Source organism: Lycium barbarum, chromosome 10 (genome assembly GCF_019175385.1).
Source record: "Lycium barbarum isolate Lr01 chromosome 10, ASM1917538v2, whole genome shotgun sequence".
NCBI classification, from domain to species: domain Eukaryota; kingdom Viridiplantae; phylum Streptophyta; class Magnoliopsida; order Solanales; family Solanaceae; genus Lycium; species Lycium barbarum.
The window spans coordinates 79,436,993-79,459,429 of NC_083346.1; the positions used below are offsets into that span (position 1 = coordinate 79,436,993).

At 36.1% G+C, this 22,437-nt stretch overlaps 1 protein-coding gene across 24 annotated transcripts; it reads left to right on the forward strand.

Annotated features, from left to right (window-relative positions):
* Positions 1-241: 241 nt before the first annotated feature.
* LOC132612593 (OVARIAN TUMOR DOMAIN-containing deubiquitinating enzyme 9-like) lies at positions 242-21,451 on the forward strand. Of its 24 annotated transcripts, XR_009571885.1 has the most exons (14): positions 248-535; positions 3,578-3,921; positions 4,007-4,176; positions 4,834-4,907; positions 5,980-6,034; positions 7,143-7,217; positions 7,517-7,590; positions 7,667-7,715; positions 11,783-11,867; positions 17,258-17,314; positions 17,984-18,155; positions 18,318-19,782; positions 20,240-20,296; positions 21,177-21,451. XR_009571885.1 is itself a non-coding variant. In XM_060326679.1 (12 exons), exons 3-12 carry the CDS (start codon positions 3,594-3,596, stop codon positions 18,034-18,036), a joined length of 1,020 nt encoding a protein of 339 aa, XP_060182662.1. In that variant the 5' UTR covers positions 247-535; positions 2,409-2,612; positions 3,578-3,593; the 3' UTR covers positions 18,037-18,277. The 24 variants fall into 24 exon arrangements, 10 of the variants coding, with proteins under 10 accessions (XP_060182666.1, XP_060182667.1, XP_060182668.1 ...); XR_009571888.1 differs by lacking the exon at positions 18,318-19,782; XR_009571889.1 differs by lacking the exons at positions 17,984-18,155; positions 18,318-19,782; positions 20,240-20,296; positions 21,177-21,451 and adding exons at positions 8,347-8,407; positions 8,682-8,774 and having other exon boundaries at positions 242-535; positions 17,258-17,311.
* Positions 21,452-22,437: the final 986 nt, after the last annotated feature.

Sequence of the window (22,437 nt, forward strand, 5' to 3'; positions counted from 1 at the left end):
TTATTATAAACTATGACTTACTCATTTTGTAAGATTGTATAAAAATTAAAAATATTTTGATAGTTTTCACAACTTGTGAAAATTTTATATGTATAAAAAAAAAATAACTTAAAAAATTCAAATTACATGTCCAAATATAATTTCAAATTATAATTTTATTTCATCATTTGAAACCATGTCGAAACGCTTCTTAAAAAGCATCCGGACTATTATCCGTAGACGTCACAATAACCGAGATGCCGGTGCAGGCCACGTGTCGGTTGGCGGCTCATCTTTGGTGTCTGCCAAAAAATGTCAATTTCACAAGCCTAAGATTGGTGGGCCCCACCTTCCCTACTTAGGAGATCAATTTCACGCCGGAAATCCGTTTGTTCCTTTTCCTCTTTTCCCATTGAAAGAATACAATCTTTCTTCAACTACTCCACCACGCCTGATTTCACCGTTCCATTGTTTTAAGGATATAATAATAATAATATTCCAGATTTTGTTTATGCTTTCTCTCCCAAGTTTCAAGTTTTCTTTCTCCAATTTAAAGGTTCGTATCTTCTGTTCAAATTCATATCTACTTAATTACGCACTTTCAGAATTCTATCATACTCTTCTGTTATTACATCAGACTCTACTTTTTTTTTTCCCCTTTTCGGTTAATTGGAAATTTGTTTGCTAGATTTGGAAAAAGCAACTAAGAGCCCGTTTGGATTAACTTATAAGTGGCTTATAAGTTTTTTCGTTTTTTTTTTTTTTTGAGTGTTTGATTGGTCAGCTTAAAGTTATTTTGTGCTTAAAATAAGCTCAAAAAAAATAATTGAGCACATTTGACTTAGCTTATTTAAAGCAGCTTATAAGCTAAAAACAACGCAAAAATAAATAAATAAATTAGTTAGACTACCAACTTTTTTTTTTTACTCTAACTTTTTTTTTTTGGCTTATAAGATGTTTGCAGCTTATAAGGATAAGCCCATCCGAACAGGCTCTAAATGCTTTACAAAAGCGGAGATTTTTTTCTCTATTTTTTTGACTTATTTTTAAGTTATATGAAGATCAAATCTTTGTCTAGTATTTTTTTTTTTTGTGGCTGTGGCATACCATGTTGTAATTTTTTTTAAAAAGAAAATTGTTGTTCTGTTCAAGTGTTACTTTTGGTTTTTGTTACGAAAACTCTATTAATCCATTCCATGAAAGGAAGAGGAAAGAGAAGTAGTGAAAACGTATTGAATGCTTATGTTATGTATGTATGTTTTAACTTGTTCTTTGAGAATTTTAATGTGCCACATTTGTAGGAAGAGTTTAGCAAGTCCTGTCATCATAGAGTTTGTAGTTTTATTTGATATTTGTGGTGAGTTCTGGAAAGTGAATGGTTCTAGTCTAAGATACTCATGCAGCTCTTAGTCTTCTCTTCTGAGACAATTGGAGAAAGCTCCTTCTCTTATAGGAGAGCGGCTATTTAATACAAAAGGAAGTCTTCAAGAAATTAGTGGAAAGAATAGCTTTCGACTAAAGATGCAGACAATAAGCAAAAGTCTGTGTACTACATCTTTACACACACCAGAATTGGATTACATACCAATAACGGCTCCATTTAAAACATGTTTAGTACAAACTGACCTACTCATCTGTGAGGCTTTTCATTTTTGTCTGGCAGCAATTCGATAGTAGGCACAACCTAATTTCGGCACTCCCTTTTGATGATGCGAGTATATTAATAACATTAACGAGTTGGAATTAAGAAATAAATATTGTAGTGTTTTTACCTTTTTACCACCACTTCCTAGAATGAAAGGGAATAGCGGAGCTTAATTCTTGCGATATAAATGAATCCTTTTAATGAGAATGCCTATGAGTACATACTTTGTTCTTTGAAGTATTTGCGGCCAGCTAGCTATCTTCTCCTGCATAAGTTTGCAGAAGAACTTGGTGAGTTACTCTGCTAGATGAAGGTGAAAAATCCAGATTTTTCCTTGTATTGTCCAACCTCAGATGGCAGAAAAACTTGATGCATCGTCAGAGCAAATATGCTTCTGGGCGGGAGGAGATAACATTGTTGACTATAGGCTGTCTGGCACTATTAGGTCCCACCTATGATGTCTTTCATCTACACAATAATGCATTTGATGGAATTAGATACTTTGCCTATCTATAGTATAATTTCATTTGTGGGTGGGTTGAAAGTAGAAGGATTATGTAATTTGCATAATCTTCTTTATCTTGTTAGCTTGTATACCCAACAGTGCACAAAGGAGTTCTATTTAGTGACTGACTTTGTTTGGATGTCCTTTGTGCTTGTCCCATAAGTCAACCAATTAAGTACTTCCTCCATTTCAATTTGCTTGTCTTACTTTCTTTTTTAGTCCGTTTAAAAAAGAATGTGTCTTTCCTTTTTTGGCAACTCTAATTCCAACTTTCGACAGAAGAAAGGAAATCCGTTTATGGCGGCTTACCTTCGTACATTCAAGAACAGTTGTGACTCCTTGGCATCTATCAATGCACCGGTGTCCTCTATCACCTTATGGCCGATGTGATTACCAGCCAAAGGGCAAAAAGTCGGGGTTGAATGCGACTCTACCAATACCAATCTCCTCTGGAGCAAGGAAAAGCAACTCTGCCTGGTATCGGTAACGATTAGCATATTCTTTTTTTTTTGAGAGAGGGGAACCCTTACTTAAGAACAGAGAGTGGCCGAGCAAAAAAGCAAGGCAAGGGATAAAGGAGAAGTACCCGGGCACTTTTCATTCTTCATTCGAAACTAACAAGTGTCGGGTCGGGGATTTCTGCCTTGTTATCAAAAAGGGAGTTGGGTAAAGCAAACTCTCTCCTTGGAGGAAGGGCATTTTGGTACATTCTACGTATCTTTATTGTATGACCACAAGATTGAAAAGTCTTCCTTTCTTTCTTAAACTCCGTGCCAAGTCAAAACCAGACAAACAAATTGAAACGGAGGGAGTAAGTACTTATTTCGACAAAACTGTCCTCCATAAGTCTGAAAAAAGAAGTTAGATATGGTCCTTACTGGAAGGAATTTTATCAGAAGAAAAGTACAATTACTCTGTAGCATATGTTGCAAGATTATATGGAGAGGTTGAACAGTTTTTGAAATTTGTTGATTGATTGAATTAAGTCCTGTTTTGGAAAGGTTAAGTGACAACAGGAAAACACTCTTTTTCTACAATAAGCGAGAGGGTACACAATTTTATAAAGGTAAAGGAAGCTTAGAGCTTTAATTTTAACTTTAATGTATTATGTCCTGTCCTTCTTTCAAGAGGCAGAAAGACTAGATGTCTCCATCGTTGGTACAACTTCAGTTACAACATTCTGACAGCTCTGATAAAAGTCTGTATCTGTAAATGTATGAATGTATTTGCATGCACTCACTTTTCCAGTTTCTGTTTAACATCTCCTCTTGCGGATGTGGTTGACTGTTGAACCCTAAAATCTATTAGCTTAAAAGCTTTTGGCAAGAGATATTTCTTTGTTTAAAAAAATAAAATAAAATTAAATCTCAGCCTTTAAAAGGCCATTTAATATTTTTTTGGAAAGAGATGTGTGGACTCAATTGCTGTTAATTCTTTGGGATCTGCAGGAATTTGTACGCATAAATGACTGTTTATGAGCCAGATCCTGACGTGGTGAGGTGGAATCTCCACCTTATAGATGTTTGTGGTATAAACAATGGTGGTTCTCTCAGAACTGTTACTCAGTATGACAGGAATTCTTCTCAGCCTGGGTATGTGAGAGAAGGTTATTCTGAGCCTATGCATGTTAACGTGGAGAATGATGAGGTGATTTCCCATGCTCTTCAGGAGGAACTATCACGACTTTCACTGGAGGAATCCATAGGATCTTCACACACTGACGAAGAACATCGAAGAGCGTCAGTTCTTGCTCAGGATTGGGTTTCACCGTCAAGGCGGAATTACAATTTTTGTAAGGAAGAGGCCGAAGTTTTATGTACACAGATTAGACAACTCTGCTTTGCATACTTATGTTGATAATATTTTGGAATGTGCAGCACTTGATGGCAATGAAGAAGAGACAGATAGTAATGGAATGATTACCTTTTGCCCTCTCTCAGCTACATCATCCAACTGGGAGCATCAAGCTATTTCACCAGAGATAGAGGATGAATCTCTTCTTGATGGTGAAGTTGGGAAACGTTTGAATCAGTTGGCTGCTATCCCTGTGAGTTTTACTTGTAGCTAAACATTTTTACTCTACTCAAACAGCAGAAAAGAATGAAGTCAAAGTTGTGGTGTCTATCTGGTCTTTGATAAAGTTAAAGTGTCTATATGGTCGTTGTGGACAACTTAAAGGGGTCATCTATATATTTTGCCTATTTAAAATGTGTTACTTTATGCAAAAGAGAAATGGTAGACTAGATTAAAAATGTTAACAGGTCAGATGTGATTAGGCCAATTTTACCCCTTAGTTTTGGGTAACTAATCTTTTGAAATGGAAAACTATAAATCTTATCACTGTAAGTCCTTATGCTTAGAATCCCTTTAGAAACCTGTGTACTTGAGAAATGCAAAGTTTTATCTCTAGCTGGTCACCTGATTATGAGCTACAGTGGTCATCTTTTTTCACTTTTCTTTATTTAATTTTACCGCATAAATTTACAGCAATCAAATACAAATGATTGGTTCATGCAGCTATTAGGCGTTGATGGTTGGCCCTTTCAATAGTTTGTGATATTCTGGCATCAGTCTTCATTCTTTTCTGCTGTTTGTGTAGTATGATTCTTGAACTACCCTTTTTCCCCTTTCCTGTTTTTGTTTTTTATGCCATTCATTTAGAAGAACTGGAATTACTTTCAACTCTGTTCCCTGGTTTCCACAGCATGTTCCCAAAATTAATGGAGATATACCCTCAGTAGATGAAGCCAAATCAGATCATCGAAGGCTGATGGACAGGTAACTTTAACTTCTCTCTGGTAGCTTTTTGCTAGAAAAAGGAATTCAAACTTGTCAGATAAGTTACGTGACTTTCCTGTCTGGTAGACCTTTGTCTTCTCCAAGCTAGCGACGGACTTGCATATGAGACGGTCAACATTGCATGTTAACTAGTTTTGCCTAACTGAGAAGTAACAGCAAAATCAAAGCCATCATAAGTGGGAGTTTCAAATGCATTTGGACTTCATAGGAAAAAAAAAAAAAAGAGTCTCATGAGGTGAGGATTGCCCGAGAAAAGATCGTGCATCTCATAATTGAGCGATGTGGACTTCTTGAACACACTCCTCCCCCCCCCAACACCAAAACCCCCACACCCAAGGATGGATATCTGGAGCGTGGCAATTTTTGTATGGGGGCCCAACATCGTGAACAAGAAATGAAATGGTCTTGCTCTAATACCAACAACAACATACCCAGTGAAATCCCACAATGTGAGGTCTGGGGAGGGTAAAGTGTACGCAGACCATACCCCTATCTCGGAAGACAGGGAGGCTGTTTCCGAAAGACCATGTAAAGAAATAGATCTTGGGCCTAACTCAACCCCAAAAGCTAGCTCAAGGGGTGAGGATAAGCCATATAAAGAGATCACCCATCTTAGACCGATGTGGGACTTCTTCAACACAAATATTGCAATTTCTACTCATAATTATGCTCTAATATCGTTCTTAAGCACTCTAATTGAAATGAGAGGTTTAAAAAAAAAAAAAAAAGAAGAAAAATTTAAATTGGAGTGGTGGAATGACCTCTCTTGAAGATCCTAGAATCTCCCTTCTTGAAAATCGGGAAGAGAGAATCTCCCTTATGAAAGTTATTCCATTCAGTGGATTTTATTAAATGTGGAAAACCATTTGTTATACTTTTGTCTGCGCTGCTGAACACATAGTTCTTTTGTCTGCGCTGCTGAACACATAGTTCATTCTTGAAATAAGCAAGAACTGTAACGAAATAATATCTGTGGTAGAAAAGATTTCTTCTTATATGTACCTTTTGCATAATGATGGATGGATGTTTGAGAGGAACACTTTTTCTATAGGTTGGAAGTATATGATCTAGTTGAGTTAAAAGTTTCTGGAGATGGCAACTGTCAGGTCAGTTTATTTCGTCTTCTTCTAATGACTCCTTGCTGATCAATAGAAATATTGCAATAGATTAACTCCTTTTTTTGGGACTAAAATCACTTGCAATACACTATTTCTTTAGGGGTAGTTTGGTTTGTTAACAAGTTATACAGGGATTATAATACGGGATTAAATAATAAGAGGATTATTTAGTGCATATACTTTCTTTTCGGAAAATGCTCGGTTCATTGGTTAAAAATGGGATATACGACATATAAACATGTGTTTGGTTTTACAGATAAATTTTTATTATTAGTTTTAACTTTGGTTTTCCTAAAGGACTTGGAAAAGAATTTTGAAGAAGGGTACTTTTGTCATTTGGTTGTTTATTTCGGGATTAGCTATCCTGGGATTTTATCCCAGATTTGCTTATACTGGAAACTAAAATCCAACCAAACACGAGATTAAATAATCCCACATTTTATCCCAGGATTATTTTTCTTTATCCATGTGAACCAAATGACCCCTTAGAGAACAAAATAGCTTTTTTGAAATCTCTGTAAAATGCATCTGTCTCTTCTCTTTCTTTAACTTTTTTCCCTGGCTGTCCGTTGTGGCCTGAAAACATTAATGTCCATTCTGTATTAGTCTGCTGAGTTCCGCATCCAATGGAATCCAAGGAAATTTGAAGAAGGGACCTGTTGCTTTCATGTATGATACTTCAGGAGTGTCCTTTGCTCTCGATCTGTCCCCTTCTTTTCTGTCCCTATCCCTATCTCTTTTGATGCTGTGAATGACATGTTCCGATCTATATGAGCATTTTTATTTAGTTAATTACTAGATGGTTTTTTGTCTGTTTCTATTTTCTTTTCTTTTGGGGGTTGCGGGGGCTTAGGATTTTTCTTACTTTTGGTTAGGAAGTAAAAGTTGAGAGATGTATCTTTTAGAACGTCACCCCTGAGAGGATATTGTAGAGGATGGAGGAGGTAAAGCTTTTCTACTTCCATTTCAGCTGCATCAGAGATAGGCCCTTCACAACTGTGTTTTCTTACATCTTATCTTTTCCTCTATTATGCATGATATGATATATGAGGTAATATTTTTTTAACTTATGTAATGCTTTATGACATATTTGCAGTTCCGCTCACTGTCAGACCAAATATATCGCAGTACTGAGCATCACAAATTTGTGAGGGAAGAAGTTCTTAAACAGGTCTTTCTCAAACATTTCTATTAGTTGCAACATCGTTTCCATACCATGGTTGCTTGTGAGCCATAATAAATAAAAAGAAAAAAAGCAATAGTTGCATGTCAGCAAAAGGCTGTGTCCAGCTTCCAAAAAACAAAAATGGGAAAGTGTAGGCACAAAGAGGTGGCCAATCGATCCAATATTTACATCTGCATACCTTTTCTCATATGAAGTTAAATTAAATCATGGCTGCGTGTTGTGATCATGCCCTTCAGTTTACTTCTTTCTAACTATTGATTACTTCTAATTATTGTTTTTATTAGCTCAAGTCCCATAGGGAGTTGTATGAGGGTTATGTTCTGATGGTCTTCGATGAATACTTGAAGAAAATGAGCAAGTAAAGCCTGAAGCTCCTTTCAGTTTGTCTTTTCTATTTTATGATGATTATCTTATTGAATTGCTCCATCTAACAGGGCTGGCGAATGGGGTGATCATGTAACTTTGCAGGCTGCTGCAGATTCAGTATTGTCTTCTTCCCTCTCCCTTGTGTTCTGGTGTTTTTGTGTTTCCACAGTAATTTGTTGAATTGATTTATTTAGAACTTACTCTAGCATATATTGATGAAACTGATAGTTACTTGCAATTAGATTGAGGAACATAAAAAATTTGGGCTACTGTGGTAGTTTTCAGGTCTGTTGAACTTGATTGGTTATTCGATGGGGTATTAGAAGTGAATTGTTTACAAGCTAGCCTTCAGTGCCATTTTAGATGTTTCAACAGGGGTCTGGTGCTTGCTTAGTCAGGCAACCCCTATTTGGATAAGCCGGCTTCAGTTCTTTCTGATTAGAGGATGGATCTTTTTAATAGAAGAAAGCTCCTTTGGACTGGAAGGACAAAGCTCCTAAATGACATATTTGGATAAATTCCATTCTTAGTGAGATCTTCAGTGCTATTGTAAGTTGCGCAATATGACAGATCTTTTTAAAAATGAACAAGAAGTAGTGTGGCATTAAACGTTCTTATCATTTTTAGACATTCTATTTATTAGATCAAGTGACATGGCTTCTTCAATTCCCTTATTTCTTTTTTGCCTGTTTGGAGTTGCTTTTCTTGAGCCGAGGGTCTATCGGAAACTGACTTTTTATCTCGCAAGGTAGGGGTAAGGACTGCGTACACTCTACCCTCCCCAGACCCCACTTGTGGGACTATACTAGGTATGTTGTTGTTGTTGTATTTCTTTGATCAAGTGAAGTGACTTTGTATTCAATTAGTCTACTCTGCCAGTCTTCGCTCTTGATGCCAACAGCTTTGATGGCTTAAACATGTCTCTGAATGAGACGTTATGAAATTTTGGGATGAAGCCTCTCTCAAAATATTATAATAGGAAGAGCTTATGTGCTGACAAAAATATGCTCTCCAGCTCATGGGATTTATTAAGTAAAACCCTTTGACACACATAATTTTGCCAGTGGCTTCTTGACTTTTCAGAGAGAGAGACAGAGGGAATTACCCGTGGCTTGAGTTGCTTTGTGTTCCAAGTCATTATCCACATTCTTGTTGATGGATTTAGGTCTTCTTGATGTAAATTCTATCTCTGACCTCTTCTTTGTATCTACTGTAGTCTCTTGACTAAGAATTTCTGAATTCTGTTTTTATGACCTTGTTATTCTAGCTAAGAAAATAGTACTCATAGAGATCCAAAATTTGACAAATCATAGGCAAACAAAATATTATAAATTCAAAAGAAATGAGAAATGTATCCTGATAAGATCTGTTATTAGGAATTTAATGGGAAGTTTGTTGAGGAATTTGAAAATGTATTTGCTATCAACTTATCATTCCTTTGCTTTGTATCTTTTGGTTCATTTCTGAGTGGAGCATAAAACCTACTACAATTTATAGCACATCAGTTTGTGTTGTGTATCATGCGAGTTTCTTTGTTGACTTTCATCAACCAGAAGAAATTGGGGTTGATTTTGGTAATTCACTGGTATTTTCAGTATTCCGCAAATGCCAGGAGGATGTAATTAAGGTCCTTCCTAATAATGATTGCTGGATGAAATTTAGTTATTCACATTGTGGCCCATGCAACAAAGGTCAAAACTGATAACAACAGGTTACTTGATCAAACTAGAAATCAGTGGCAAGAAGAACAACCCTTTAAAGCATCCGAACTCTTTTATCTGTAAATATTAATTACTTGGTCTCGAAAAGGCTAAAGACTAGTTACTTTAGAATCAATATGTTGTTCTGTAATGATTCTAAAATGTAATATATCTCATATCTTATTTCCAAATTTTGGTGTTTCTAACGTTTTTGTAAAAGATATAGTTACTTGTTTAAGTGTGTGACCATCTCATCTATACACGCTTAAGCTGTTACAGAGAGCACACTTTTATTTACTTAATTGTATTCATCTTAAAGCTTAACCTGTTAGAGATATAGCACACTTTATTTACTTAATTGTATTCTCAACCCGCCCCCTCCCGTGCGGGCCATTCATTTTCATGGGCCAAGCACGTGTTTAGGCTTAATACATAGATTGCCCCTGAGTCAGTCTGCGTACACTCTACCCTCCCGAGACCCCACTTGTGGGAATATACTGGGTATGTTGTTGTTGCTATTGTATTGCCCCTGAGGTTGTCACCATATCCCTGCAACACACCCCTTGACCACAGGAATTACCTTACACACCCAAATTGTGTTTAAAGTGTTTCTTTTACACACCACTTTTGTGTTTAACCACTTCAGATAAAGTGGTGTATTTCACGCACCAACAATGACGTGATACGTGTCATTGATTTTTTTTTTTTTAAAAAAAATAAAACACCTAAAATTACAATTATACACCTTAGTTCATCTCTTTCTCCACCAGCGCGAACCACCAGAAAAACCTACAACCAACACCTTCCTGTTCAAACCAAAACTTAGGTACTTAGTTCAATGTAGTCCCAATTCAAGATTCAGATTTTCTCCAAAAAATTAGGACTAGAACTCTAAAGCTCCATCATCTTCCTCACTTGCAACTGCACTACAAACCCAGAATTTTTCGGCCGGAGAGAGAGAGATCTGCATAAGAATCTTATTATAAAGAAGAAATATGTAGGAAACTTCCTTCCCGCTATCTATTGTTTACTGCATATGGGTACAAAATGGTGAATACCAAATCACTCCTATGAGATAGAAGAACCATTTCACCGGATCTTGGCCCGAAATTTTTTCTGGTGACCATTTCTACCTCCTGTTTCTTCCCACTCTGAGTCCTTTTTAGAATCAGCAATAGGAGATGAATTATGTAGTAGAACTATAGTGATTTATTACGGTAGTTTTCTGGTGTGAAAAGCTGATGGAGATAATTTTAAGGTGAAAAATGGTGATTTTTTGCTGGTAGTAATGGCAGTGCGTTGAGATGAGGTGGCGCGGTGGTGAATAAATAAGGTGGAATTTTTTTTTTTTTTTTTAAATTTAGAAAAAGATCATTGATAAAAAAAAAGTAAATTATTTTAGCATTCGAGTCTAGTTCTGTGTAAAAATACACGTGTGACACGTAGGTGAAAAGGGGCGTAATAGACACGCATTTGAAATATTTGGGTATGTAAGATGATTTCGTGGTGAAGGGTTATGTAACAGGGATTTGGGGACAATCTCTATGTATTAAGCCTTCTTTTTATAATGATGGTGGTGAGACTCGAACCTATGATCTCTGTCTTCTCTGATACCATGTTGAAGTTTGTGACCATCTTATCAGAAAGCTTAAGCGGTAAGAGAGCACACTTTATTTACTTAATTATATTCTCAACATTACCCTTATTCCAGATTTTTGGATTCACAAGCAATACCTTTAAATTCATTTTGCGTCTTGACTCTTGAAAGCAACAGTTACCGTAGCTATTATACTTCAATAAATACTTTATGAAGAACAAGCACTATAACTCTAAGAGCAACATACAAAAGTTAGAATACATATGTTGCTATTTTGTTTTTGATTAAGCACCGGGTGTCCGGGTCTCTTTGAGCCCCGACTAATCCCGGGGGTGCACAGGCCCCCGGCAAGGAGTTTCCCGCAAGTGCACCACAGGTAATTCAGGGTTTTACCCCAGTCCGATGCTCCTCAGAAATTGTTTGCACCCAGTGGGTTTCGAACTTGAGACCTTGAAAGGGAGCACCCCAAGGCTCAAGCCAATTACCACCAGGCCAACCCCTGAGGGTTAATACATATGTTGCTATTATAGGGCCTCACTGTTCACTTTGTTCTGGAGAACGATGCATGTCATGGATTTGTTCTTTTTTGTTCTCCCAAACCCCAATTTTTTGTTTGAAACAGTTGATTAGCTAGGGCTGTCGCCTTTTTTTGGGATTTGATCCGCATAGATAGATTCTGAATTTTGTACCCGAGTAATCTCAGTCCTCGGAGAATGGTTTGATTCCTTCCCGTCATTTCTCCTTCTCTTTTCCTAACCTAAGGACCCTAATTTCTCTCTTTTATTGTCTATTATCATATGAATATGATGGTAATCTACTATATTCTCAATTCAAGTGTGTTTTAAATTTTCAATTGGTAACTAACATTTGTTCCAATGTTATTACAGTACGGTGTTAAGATATTTGTCATTACATCATTTAAAGACACCTGCTACATTGAGATTCTTCCACAAAGTCAGAAGTCAAACAGAAGTAAGTCTTTATTTTCATAGAGTATTTTTCTGTTATACGTTCTTTTTTCTTATGTCAGCGAGTAGTTTTTCTGTTGTACATCTTTATATATTTGTATCAGAGTGAGCTTTTTTTAATTATTCATCTTGTTTTTTGTTTCTTTTGTGCATGTTTTTATGTAATCGTGTTATGGTAGATTTATTTAACCTAAAAAGAAAAGAAAGATCCTAAAATTGGCAACTTCAAGGAGTTTCTAGGACGATTACTAGGTCTAACAAGTACAAAAAGAATCAGAATAAGATAGAGAGAGATCTGAGGAAGGGGAGAAAGAGAGAATGAGGGGGTGTGGTGAGAAAGGAGGAGGAAAAAGGAATAAAGATAGAGAATTCATGAAAATATTTTAGTAAAGTGTAAATTTTTGGAGGTGGCCAGCATACCCTTAATGCTGAGGAATACAAAGTTACCAGTTTCAAAAAAAAATTCATGTAAATATTATTCAAGTATTTTCATCCAAACGAAGCCTATGAGGATCCTAGCTATGGATAGTGAGTTCTGAAGAAGTTAGAACTCTTAAATGAACTAGACCTCTTAACAAAAAAGATAAGATTAGATAAAACCTTATCTCTGAGATCTCTATGTTGTTTCTAGATAATAGATAAACTGAATAATATCACGTGTCTTATAAAAAATGAATAACAAGTGATAAATGATGTCCTAATGATCGACATCGGCTACGCATACACATTAATCAAGTTGGAGCTATCCCCTTTAGTACAGAGAATTGAGAAAGATTTTGTGGAATAGGAGTACAACTTTTTGAAGTATAATAAGACAACAAATAGTGAGAGATGCTTGAAGCAGCACTACTTTTGGAAGGAGAAACAAGCTATGTTACATGCATATGGGTACTGGTGTTGTGTACAGGTTGTCCAGTTGTTGGGTAACGTTAGACCTTAGATTGTAGCATACATGATATACTGAAGAAACAAGTAACGGGATGAGGAGAACATTGGACAATTTGGCATGTATCACTACTAGACTAAATAACAGCACAAGTCTGAATGCTTGTAAACTAGTAAAACAGAAAAAACACTGACGCGTGTAAACTAAAGAAACAAAAATAAGCAGTGACATGTGATAATTGTAACAAATTGCCTTAACTGAATAGTGATTATTGGCATTAAGCTTTATCTCATGCTAATTTTCATCCCTTTTTCCCTCTCGGTGTTATCTGTTATTGATTATAAATTTCACTTTCTGGTTTAAAATTACGATTTTCTTCAGCACAATTACATTGTAATACTAGAAATCAATTTGGAATGAGTTCATTGTAATGATTTCATGTCGTGATCTTTCACTAGTTTTTTCAACATGACCACATTAGGATCAAAATTCAAAAACTGGAAAGTTGATTGATTTTTGCATAACAAAAGGACGAAGTACAATTCAATGTTAAAAAGTGCAAAACCTGCCCTTCTGAAGATATTGGTCGTTTGCTATCCAGCTGCAAGTCTTTTAGCCTTTTATCCTCATTATTGCTTCCATGGTCTTTTAAGTTTTTCTAGTCTAGGTCTCTTTAGCACCAGGCTTTTGTTCACCTTGGGAAAAATGATAAGCTTAATGTCGGTGAAGTGGTAAACTAGGAAACTTCGCATAAAAGACCCCTATTATACTTGTCCATTTGATGGAGAGATAGTCAAATGTAGAAATTGACTCATCTTTAGCACCATGTTCCAATGCGTGTCATTAAATAGGAGCATTAACTTCTATTTTTTTTTTTAAAATAAGTGCTCTAATTTCTTCACAACAAGAAGGATTTTGGTTTTGAAAGCAAAATAGTGGTGTAGAGCTGTAGTTGGCTAAGGAAGGAATTGTTCCTTCATGCATCATTTCTTCAACGATGGAAGACCGTGACCTAGTTTCGCTAGGAAATTTCCATATTCTCTATGCTCATTGTTCTCTGTTTAAGGCCTTTCAAAAAGCTTGCTTTAATAAGAAGAAATTTGGGATCCTTGCTAGCTTAATTTTGGCGTCATGGTGGGAGCAGTGTAATTTTGAGTCTAGTTGGAGGGTGGATCTAGGATTTGAAGGTCACAGGTGCCACCGTCTACCACTAGTGACGAAGATTGTCTTTTGAGTGTACATTCGATCTGTTCAGTCCATTTTGGGTTAGTTTGGTTCAGTGTACTTGACTTTTGGTTCATAGATAAACCGCACGATCACCAAGCCAAAAAGTTTGGTTCAGTTGGATCTAGTTCTTTCCATTCAAACACAGTGGGATAAAATGAAAACACAAAATGGTTCAGTGTACTTGACTTTTGGTTCATAGATAAACCGCACGATCACCAAGCTAAAATGTTTGGTTCAGTTGGATCTAGTTCTTTCCATTCAAATACAGTTGAATAAAATGAAAACACAAAAAATCATAAAATAGAAAAAAGAGTCAGTTACATCCCCTTCAAGTCAAACATTCTGTACTTGAATCATAATACATCAAATGATGAACTAATTTTACATAACTTGATTAAGAAAAAAAATAAGATTCCTAATATGTTGTTGCAAAACATTAAGAAAAAGGAGTGAAATATAAGAGATAAAATTCAGTTGTAGCATCGCCACTCTTGAAATTTCTATCCTTCATCATTGGGCACACCTAATATAAACATTAAATGATGATGATCCTAATTTTTGTATAAGCTGATGCTAGTAGAAACAAATAGAACCTTACATGTCTAACTTGAGAGTTACCAGATCATGTTAACAAGAGAATAACCTAAAAGGTATTTTGTGGAATTAGTCGAGGTGCGTGCAAGCTGGCCAGAACACCATGGTTATAAAAAAAATAGAGAGAGAGAGAGAGAGAGAGAGAGAGAGAGAGAGAGAGAAAGAGAATAACTTAAAAAATCTTTGTTTGAAGCCAAGGAACCTTATTAACATTGCATTCTTCTTTGAGCTTTCACAGTGATAATAGATGCAATTTGCCAAAGTTCGCAACTTCTTTAACCAATTAAATTAGCTATATAATTTACATATAGCTAGATTTGTCTCATCGATAAGGAAATGTTACATAAGACTATTATGAAGAAAAAGGGTAAAACAGCATTCAAATATAAATTTGTAGACCTTAGAAAAGAAAAAGAAAGAAATATATAATATAAATAAAGGAAGAAAGAATGGGGCTAAATGGGCGAAGAGCGAGGGAGAACAAACAATGGAGGAAGTAAAAGAAAAAAGCAAATTAGGTGTGCCTATAGAGTCAAATTTGAACACTGATCATGCGCCTGGAGTTCAGAGAGTAAACAAATGCACCCACAAGCTCTTCATAATTTCAGGTGCCATCCTTTCTTTATATTATGTTTTTCTTAAAGAAATACCTATACAAATGAGAAGTTTTGGCCAAAATGTCCGGGTGCCAATGCACCCCAAAGCTGTTACTCTGATCCGTCCCTGAGTCTAGGGCACCCCAAAGCTTTTACATTGATCCGTCCCTGAGTCTAGGACTAGATGAAGTTTCATTAAGTAGAGCTATTGCTTAGGTGTTTTAATAGTTGTGAGGAGAGATGACAAATATGGTTATTGGAACTAGATTCTTAACAATCACATCATTCAAGAAAAGATATAATAGGGACTCATTTCTTGAGTGCGCGGCACAATTATGGTCCTGCAACGCCATTGCCACAAAATATACAGGCCTTTTTCTTGCTCTGGAAACCACAGCTTTTTTTGAAAAAGAAATTATTAGAATACATAAACCAAGCAAAGCATAGCTGAACGTTTGATGCTTGTTGCTTCCAGCATGCAACTACTTTCTCGTCAGAAGGAGAAGTAGAAAACATGGTTCTATTATTGTCTTTATTTTAGTAATTATTTTGCATTTTGGTGGGGTTTTTTGATGATAAGGAGACCTAGATTGAACTAGCAGCATTTTCAATTGATGTTCCTGAGACAAGCTTTGAACTGAGTATGCTAATGTTGGAAACTTGGCGACCTGATATCACTGGATTAGTAACTTAAGAAGGATTATTTTTGCTGTTTGAAGTGTAATTTCTCTTCATCTTTGTTTTCTTTTGTTCTTTTCCAATTATGGTGGTGTTCAGGCTAGCATGTGCGTTGCTTGAGTATTCCACCGAGTACCTTCTACCTCCCACTAGCACAAGTACTGGGTATTTCTTCCCACCATGGCTTAGGAAGATAAGAAGAGATCCCCTAGTTTTTTTGTTTTTTATTTTTATTTTTTCATTTTCTGATAGTATTTAAACCCTAGTCTCCACAGTTTGCACCCACTTCATTGACCACTCGACCACACTCTTGGGTGCTCATTGTTTTTCTTTTGTTTTACGGGATAAAAAAGGAAACTGTACATTGGGTCATGAATCTAGATCTAATTATGAAGTCATGGGGAAACCAATATCGAAAAATTGACACAAAATTAACAGAATGAACTTATTCCTGACTTCTTTTTTTGGCAATTCTTTTTTATAATCCGTGCTTAAAAGATATTGCAATTTTAAAGTAGGAAGCCAAGTCTAGTAACTGAAAACTAGTAATCTGATTGAGAGGGAAATAGAGAATGAAGTATCTGTGCAAATAACAAAAAGATACCCTCAGTACATTTACAAGTCAACAAGTCAGGTATGCTAATTTGCCTTTTCATTACTCCCATCAAGCATGACAACAATAATATGGAGGGGACAATACTTGTGTGCTGGTTCCTTATATCCATATCGGGCCTTATGCACCAAGTTTTTGTCAAGTTGGGCTTCTAGACGCCTACCTATACCTAAGTCCATGTATTATAAGTGGGCAGATTAGGGTGCTTGAAAAGCAAAAGCATTTGCATCTCAACATTGCTGAACCTTCTAACAAACCAGCCAGATTTCTCCTATACCTGTATTAGCTTTCCTCTCTAATTCATGAGACTTTCCTCCCTCTTCTATAATTTCGCAAGCAATCTGCAGCGTCTTATTTTATTTTGATTTTTTTGACATGGTATTTGATAGTGTTACAAGCTTGTGCAGAAAGAGTCAGCTATTTTTGGCTATTCAACTTCATCTAGTTAAAGAGGAAAAACAAAATTATAAAAAAGCATAGGTTTGTGCCACTCGTGTGCATACTTGTATCAAATGTTGTGACATGAGTGACATAATCATACTGAAGGACTTACCCGGTCGACTTAACATATGGAATGGATCATATGTCAAGGATGTTTTGTCCGGTTCATTCTTTTTTTTTTTTGTTTGTTTGTCGGAGGGCAGAATCAGTATCATTTGTGCTGCCAATTTATTACATTGTCTTCTCATTTTTCAAAAAAAGAGTTAACACATTATCTAACTATTGTAATGAATACATCTCCTCTTTCTTTTCATCCTCTCAAAGAAAGACCAAATGATTTTGCTTTTCAATATATGCAGTCATTTTTTTGAGCTTTTGGGCTGAAGTGCACTACAATTCCATCTATCCGCAAGGAGGTAAGTGACCATTGCTTTTTTTTTTTAGTTGTGGTAGGGAATGCATTTAATAGCTATATCCTTGTAAGAGCCATGCTATTTTAGTGAACAGATATTGGTATTACAATTTATTTGGTTTCAACATATCTTTTGCCTACTAAAGAAGTTTCTAATTAGTGTCTGACGTAAATTTACTATTTCCTGAAAGCTCCCATAATCTTGAACTCCACCTTCAACCCAAAAACTAAATCTCTTCCACGTTTGCCAAGGTTTTGAAATAGACAAAGTATTACTACTATTCCACATTTGTCAAGGTATTGGGCTTGCCTTCGTTTCAAATTGATTTTGAAGTACCATCATGTTTTGGCTAAAATTTTCCGTTGGTTATATCTTTTGTTTGATAACCAGTGGCCTTGCATCTATTCTTCCCTATGCTTCATCTCGTAGTGCCTGCTGGGAAGTCCATAAAAACAATTAGGTCAAAATTCAGTAATCATTTAGGTACTTTTGCAATGGTTGTCGAAGGGGGAGTTTAGTTGAACTGGTATACTTCCAGTTTAAGGCTTTGCTTTAATAAAGCAAGTTTAACAAGATAGTTAAAGCTTATTTATCTGGCTAGGAGGGCTCAGCTGTTGCCGTAGTGGTAGGGATATAAATTGCAGTATTCGTTACACAGTTTCATTATTACAGAGTATCCTGCTGGAGAAACAAGAACAAGAAAAAAATGGTGGTGGCTGGGTTGAGACTTGAGTAGCGCTTGCTAGCTTCTTTTGGAATGGAGCACACCCTGTCACGAGAATTAGGGGCTCTGTGACAACTCCGGATTGTATATATTACTCTTCTCTTTGTCTCTGTCTCTGAGGTATACTACAGTTTTGCCAATTTTACGGTCTTCATTCTTTGTGTATATATCATTTTCATTTAATTTTTGTTGTTAGCTCTTCGATTATTAATCTATTTATATGCAATGCTTTTGTGCCTGTATTTATTTTCTATTTTTATTTTCCTTGGCTCCATTTAAAAGTAAATTAAATCTGATGGTACTGGAGTTCTGTTCGCCCTGCGTCGACAAAAAAGTTATAGACTCAATTGCAAGAGCGGAAAGTAGAAGTAACTAGTGATTTCGTTGGGACAACATAATTTGTCACTCCTAGCCTTCTGCGTAATAGTTACTGATGATTCAATGTAAAGTTGCAAGCAACTTTCAATTCTTGCAGCGTCATTTCGATTATATTTGTCGTCTGAACTATTCACGTTTTAGAGTCTCAACTTAAAAGGTTGTGGTTGCAATCTACACTTTTGTAATACGTTCTAATCCTGTAGGTCTTTCATCGTTTGGCATTCCATTTCCTAGTAATGATGAGTTTTATTTCACGCAATAAATTTTTAGAGAACGAAAACAAATAAAAAATATGTTATTTTTAAATAGACATTGAGTTTCTTTAATTTTTTACGCTTTGAGGTGAAGCACTACACCTGATCTGTAGGTAGCTGTCAACCAACTTAATTTTCCTCTGACAGATGAGAGTGGTACTTCCACCGTCTCAAATTATTTGTCGTGGTTACTAAAAATAGTGGTCTCAAATTATTCGCTGTTTTACAACTTCAAGGTACAATTAATTATTTTTTTCTCATTTTACGTTTGGTAGAATTTTGTTATTAATGGAGATATCACATAAATAGAGTAAACATTTATTGGAGAGATTATAACTTAGATATAATTAAGGGTGAAATGTTACACCTTGGAAATTTCATGTCGTCGTGTAGTGAATGAACCAACGCAAACTTAAGGATGACAAGAAGTTCTTAAGACTATAAGACGGATATTTAGTAGCTCGAGAATGCATACGTTAAGATTTTGAAGCCATATGAATTGATGAAATAAGGAATGATAAAGACAAGTGGATTATAAGTGGGGTTTAGGAAAGGTTTCGTAAATTATTGCGTTAAGAATTGTTGGTAAGGCCTTGAGGGCGAGTTATAGGGATGTTTAGATCATTGATGAAGTACTAAACAAGTGTTAAGAAGGTTGTGTAAGGATTGGAGATCAAACGAAACGACGAGGACAACTTCGGAAAAATTGTGAGTTACACGACCACCTTATACGGACCGTGGAACTTTATATGGACCGTATAACCCAACAGCAAGAATGTTTTCCACGGTGGTGAACCACAGACACTTATACGGACCGTATAAGTGGTCCGTATAAGTCTCGACGGGCTGAGTATCTCCAAGTATTTAAATGTGTTCCCACCTCATTATATTCATTCTACTCACTTCTCCACTTTTCTCCAAACCTCTAGAACATTCCATACATTTCATTTTCAAGAATGCAAAGGAAATCAAAGGTTCATATCATAAATTCAAGTGAATCAAGTGCAAGGAAGCTCTTTGGGGTTGCTAGAGTCAAGAAATTCCTAGGAAGTTGAAGCTAGGGTTTTCTTCAAGTGAAGTATTGTCAACCAAAACCCGTTCCTACACATTCAAAGGTGAGTTTTATGATTATTCCATGTTGTTTAAGGTATTGAAAAGTTGAAACACTTGGATTATGGAAGAAGATGGAAAATGGGTTACAAAATATGAGATTAGTGGCAATTGTGAGTAGTAGATTAATATGAATCATGATTCTTGATATGTTGTGGTTGTAATTACGTTATGAATGATGTTAAGAGCATGAGAGAAACGTTAGATGAGAACGAATGTAATGTTGTATTATGATCATGATTATGGATGACCTTGAGAGGAAATTGTGGGGATTGAATAATGATGAATTTGACAAAAGTTGTTGATGACGATATTATGAATGTTATTATTGACGTTTGGGAGTTGATATACGATATGGAGAAAGTAGTAGAAACAAAGGAGATGCTGCTCAATTTTCTATAGCTTTAGTTCAAACACACTTATGTTATCGATTATCTAATATGAGTATAAACTCTATTGAAGGTAGAGACGTGAATATTGGAGAGGAATGTTCGGGCGATAAAGTAGCTAAACGAAAAGGTATGTAAGGCTAGTCCCTTCTTTCTAAGGCATGATTCTTATGACATGATATTCCCTATCTCTTCATGACTTTCCTACTTACCGAAAATTATGAGTCAATCTTAGTAAAAAGTTTCATATGAGATAAGATAAGAGATATGTTACGAGCACGATAATGATGAGTCTAAGTCTAAAGAGTCTAAGGCCCATGATACTATGTTTCTACAAAGCTAATGATTCCTATTATGATCCATTGATGTTGTTCATTGTATACACTCACCTTATATGCTAATTCCTTCAAGGTGAGGCAGAATGCTTATGAATGCTCCATAACGGAATCGAGGGTTCACGACCTTATGTCACCCCGATAGAGTATAGTTGTTCTGAGTTCCCAGTCATGCGTTATGATAATAGTATGATGAGAATATGCCTATGAGATGTGTAATAATGATGAGTTTATGATTGATTATATGACGATACAATTCCACCGTGCCTAGTTGGCCGGGCATGTCACCACGAAGACGGGCTGCATACGATTCCACCGTGTCTAAATGGGCGGGCATGTCACCACTAAGGCGGGCTGCTATGTTTACACCGAGCCTAGAGGGCCGGGCATGATCACCACTAGTGGGCGGCATATGATGGTTACCCGGACGCGGGATAATGATGATGATTTATAGGATACGATGATGTATGCGCTATGATGATACATGTACTATGATTATATATATATGATATATGTATGAAATGTATCCACCCTTAAAAGTTACACAGGTTGTATCTTCACCTTATGACTTATGAATTCTCTATCATGTTCATTTCATTCATGCCTTACATACTCAGTACAATGTTCGTACTGACGTCCGTTTTCTTTGGATGCTATGTTCATGCCCACAAGTAGACAGAGAGGTGATCCAGACTCGTAGAAGTCATCAGCAAATTTACAGGAGCACTCCATTATTTCGGAGGTGCTATTTGGTTTATTCTTTTGTGTACATATATGTATTTTGGGCACGATGGGGTCCTGTCCCATCCATATGTCTAGTACTCTAGTAGACACTCGTGGATACGTATGTGTGGGTAGTATGGTCTCACGATGTTACTATTGTATATATTATTATTTTGATAGTCGAAGGGCTTATGTATATAAAAGTAATTATGTTTCCAAATGAAAAATGGTTTTCCTATGATTGAGTATAAATTAATGAATGTACGCTTAATGAGTATGATAAGTAATAGAATGAGTGGTGCTCGGTGGTTAGCCCCGGGTACCCGTCATGGCCCCTAGTCGGGTCGTGACATAAAAGTAGCCAAATACCTCTCCTAATTAATACTTAAGGGGCGTGTCAAAAACAAACAAAAAAAAAACAAATAATTTGAGACGGAGGGAATATGATGCAACATTCAACAAAAAGAAATAGGGGTGGGCGTTTGATTTTTCGATTCGGTTTTTTCAAACTTCGATTTGGCTATTTCGGGTTCGGTTTTTTGAAGGTGGACACCGAACACCGAGCCAAACTAGTTCGGTTCGGTTCTTTCAGTTTCGGTTTTTTAAAGTTCGGTTCGGTTCGGTTTCGATTTTTTCAATTCGGTTTTTTTGATATGATATTAGAAGCGATTCCCTTGACACTAATTCATATTCTCAAAAGCAATAAAATATAAAATTGATAAATTTAAATCAAAATCAAACAAACAGGATCTACAAGAATAGAAAACTATAACCATGATATAGGATTACTAGGTGTTATATACATACCGTAAGAATAATTAAGAAAACACATAAAGGACATACATTAATCCTAAAGACACATCCTAGTTGCCTTCCTTAACATATTTGATTTTCTCAACTGAAGTAGAAAATTAGGGATACAAATGCAAAAGAGGGCTTGTTACAATTGAGTTTTTTTGGCTTTAAACTTAATGGGCCTGAACTATTTTAATTTTTTTGGGTAATGTATTAAATTTCGGTGTGTGTTCGGTTTTATCAAACTTCGGTTCGGCTATTTCGGTTTCGGTTTTTTGAAGGTGGACACCAAACACCGAACCAAACTAGTTCGGTTCGGTTTGGTTTGTTGAAGTTTCGGTTCGATTCAGTTTGATTTTTCGGTTTTCGGTATTTATGTCCAGCCCTAAAAAGAAACGCGTAGGGGTGGGGGTCTTCT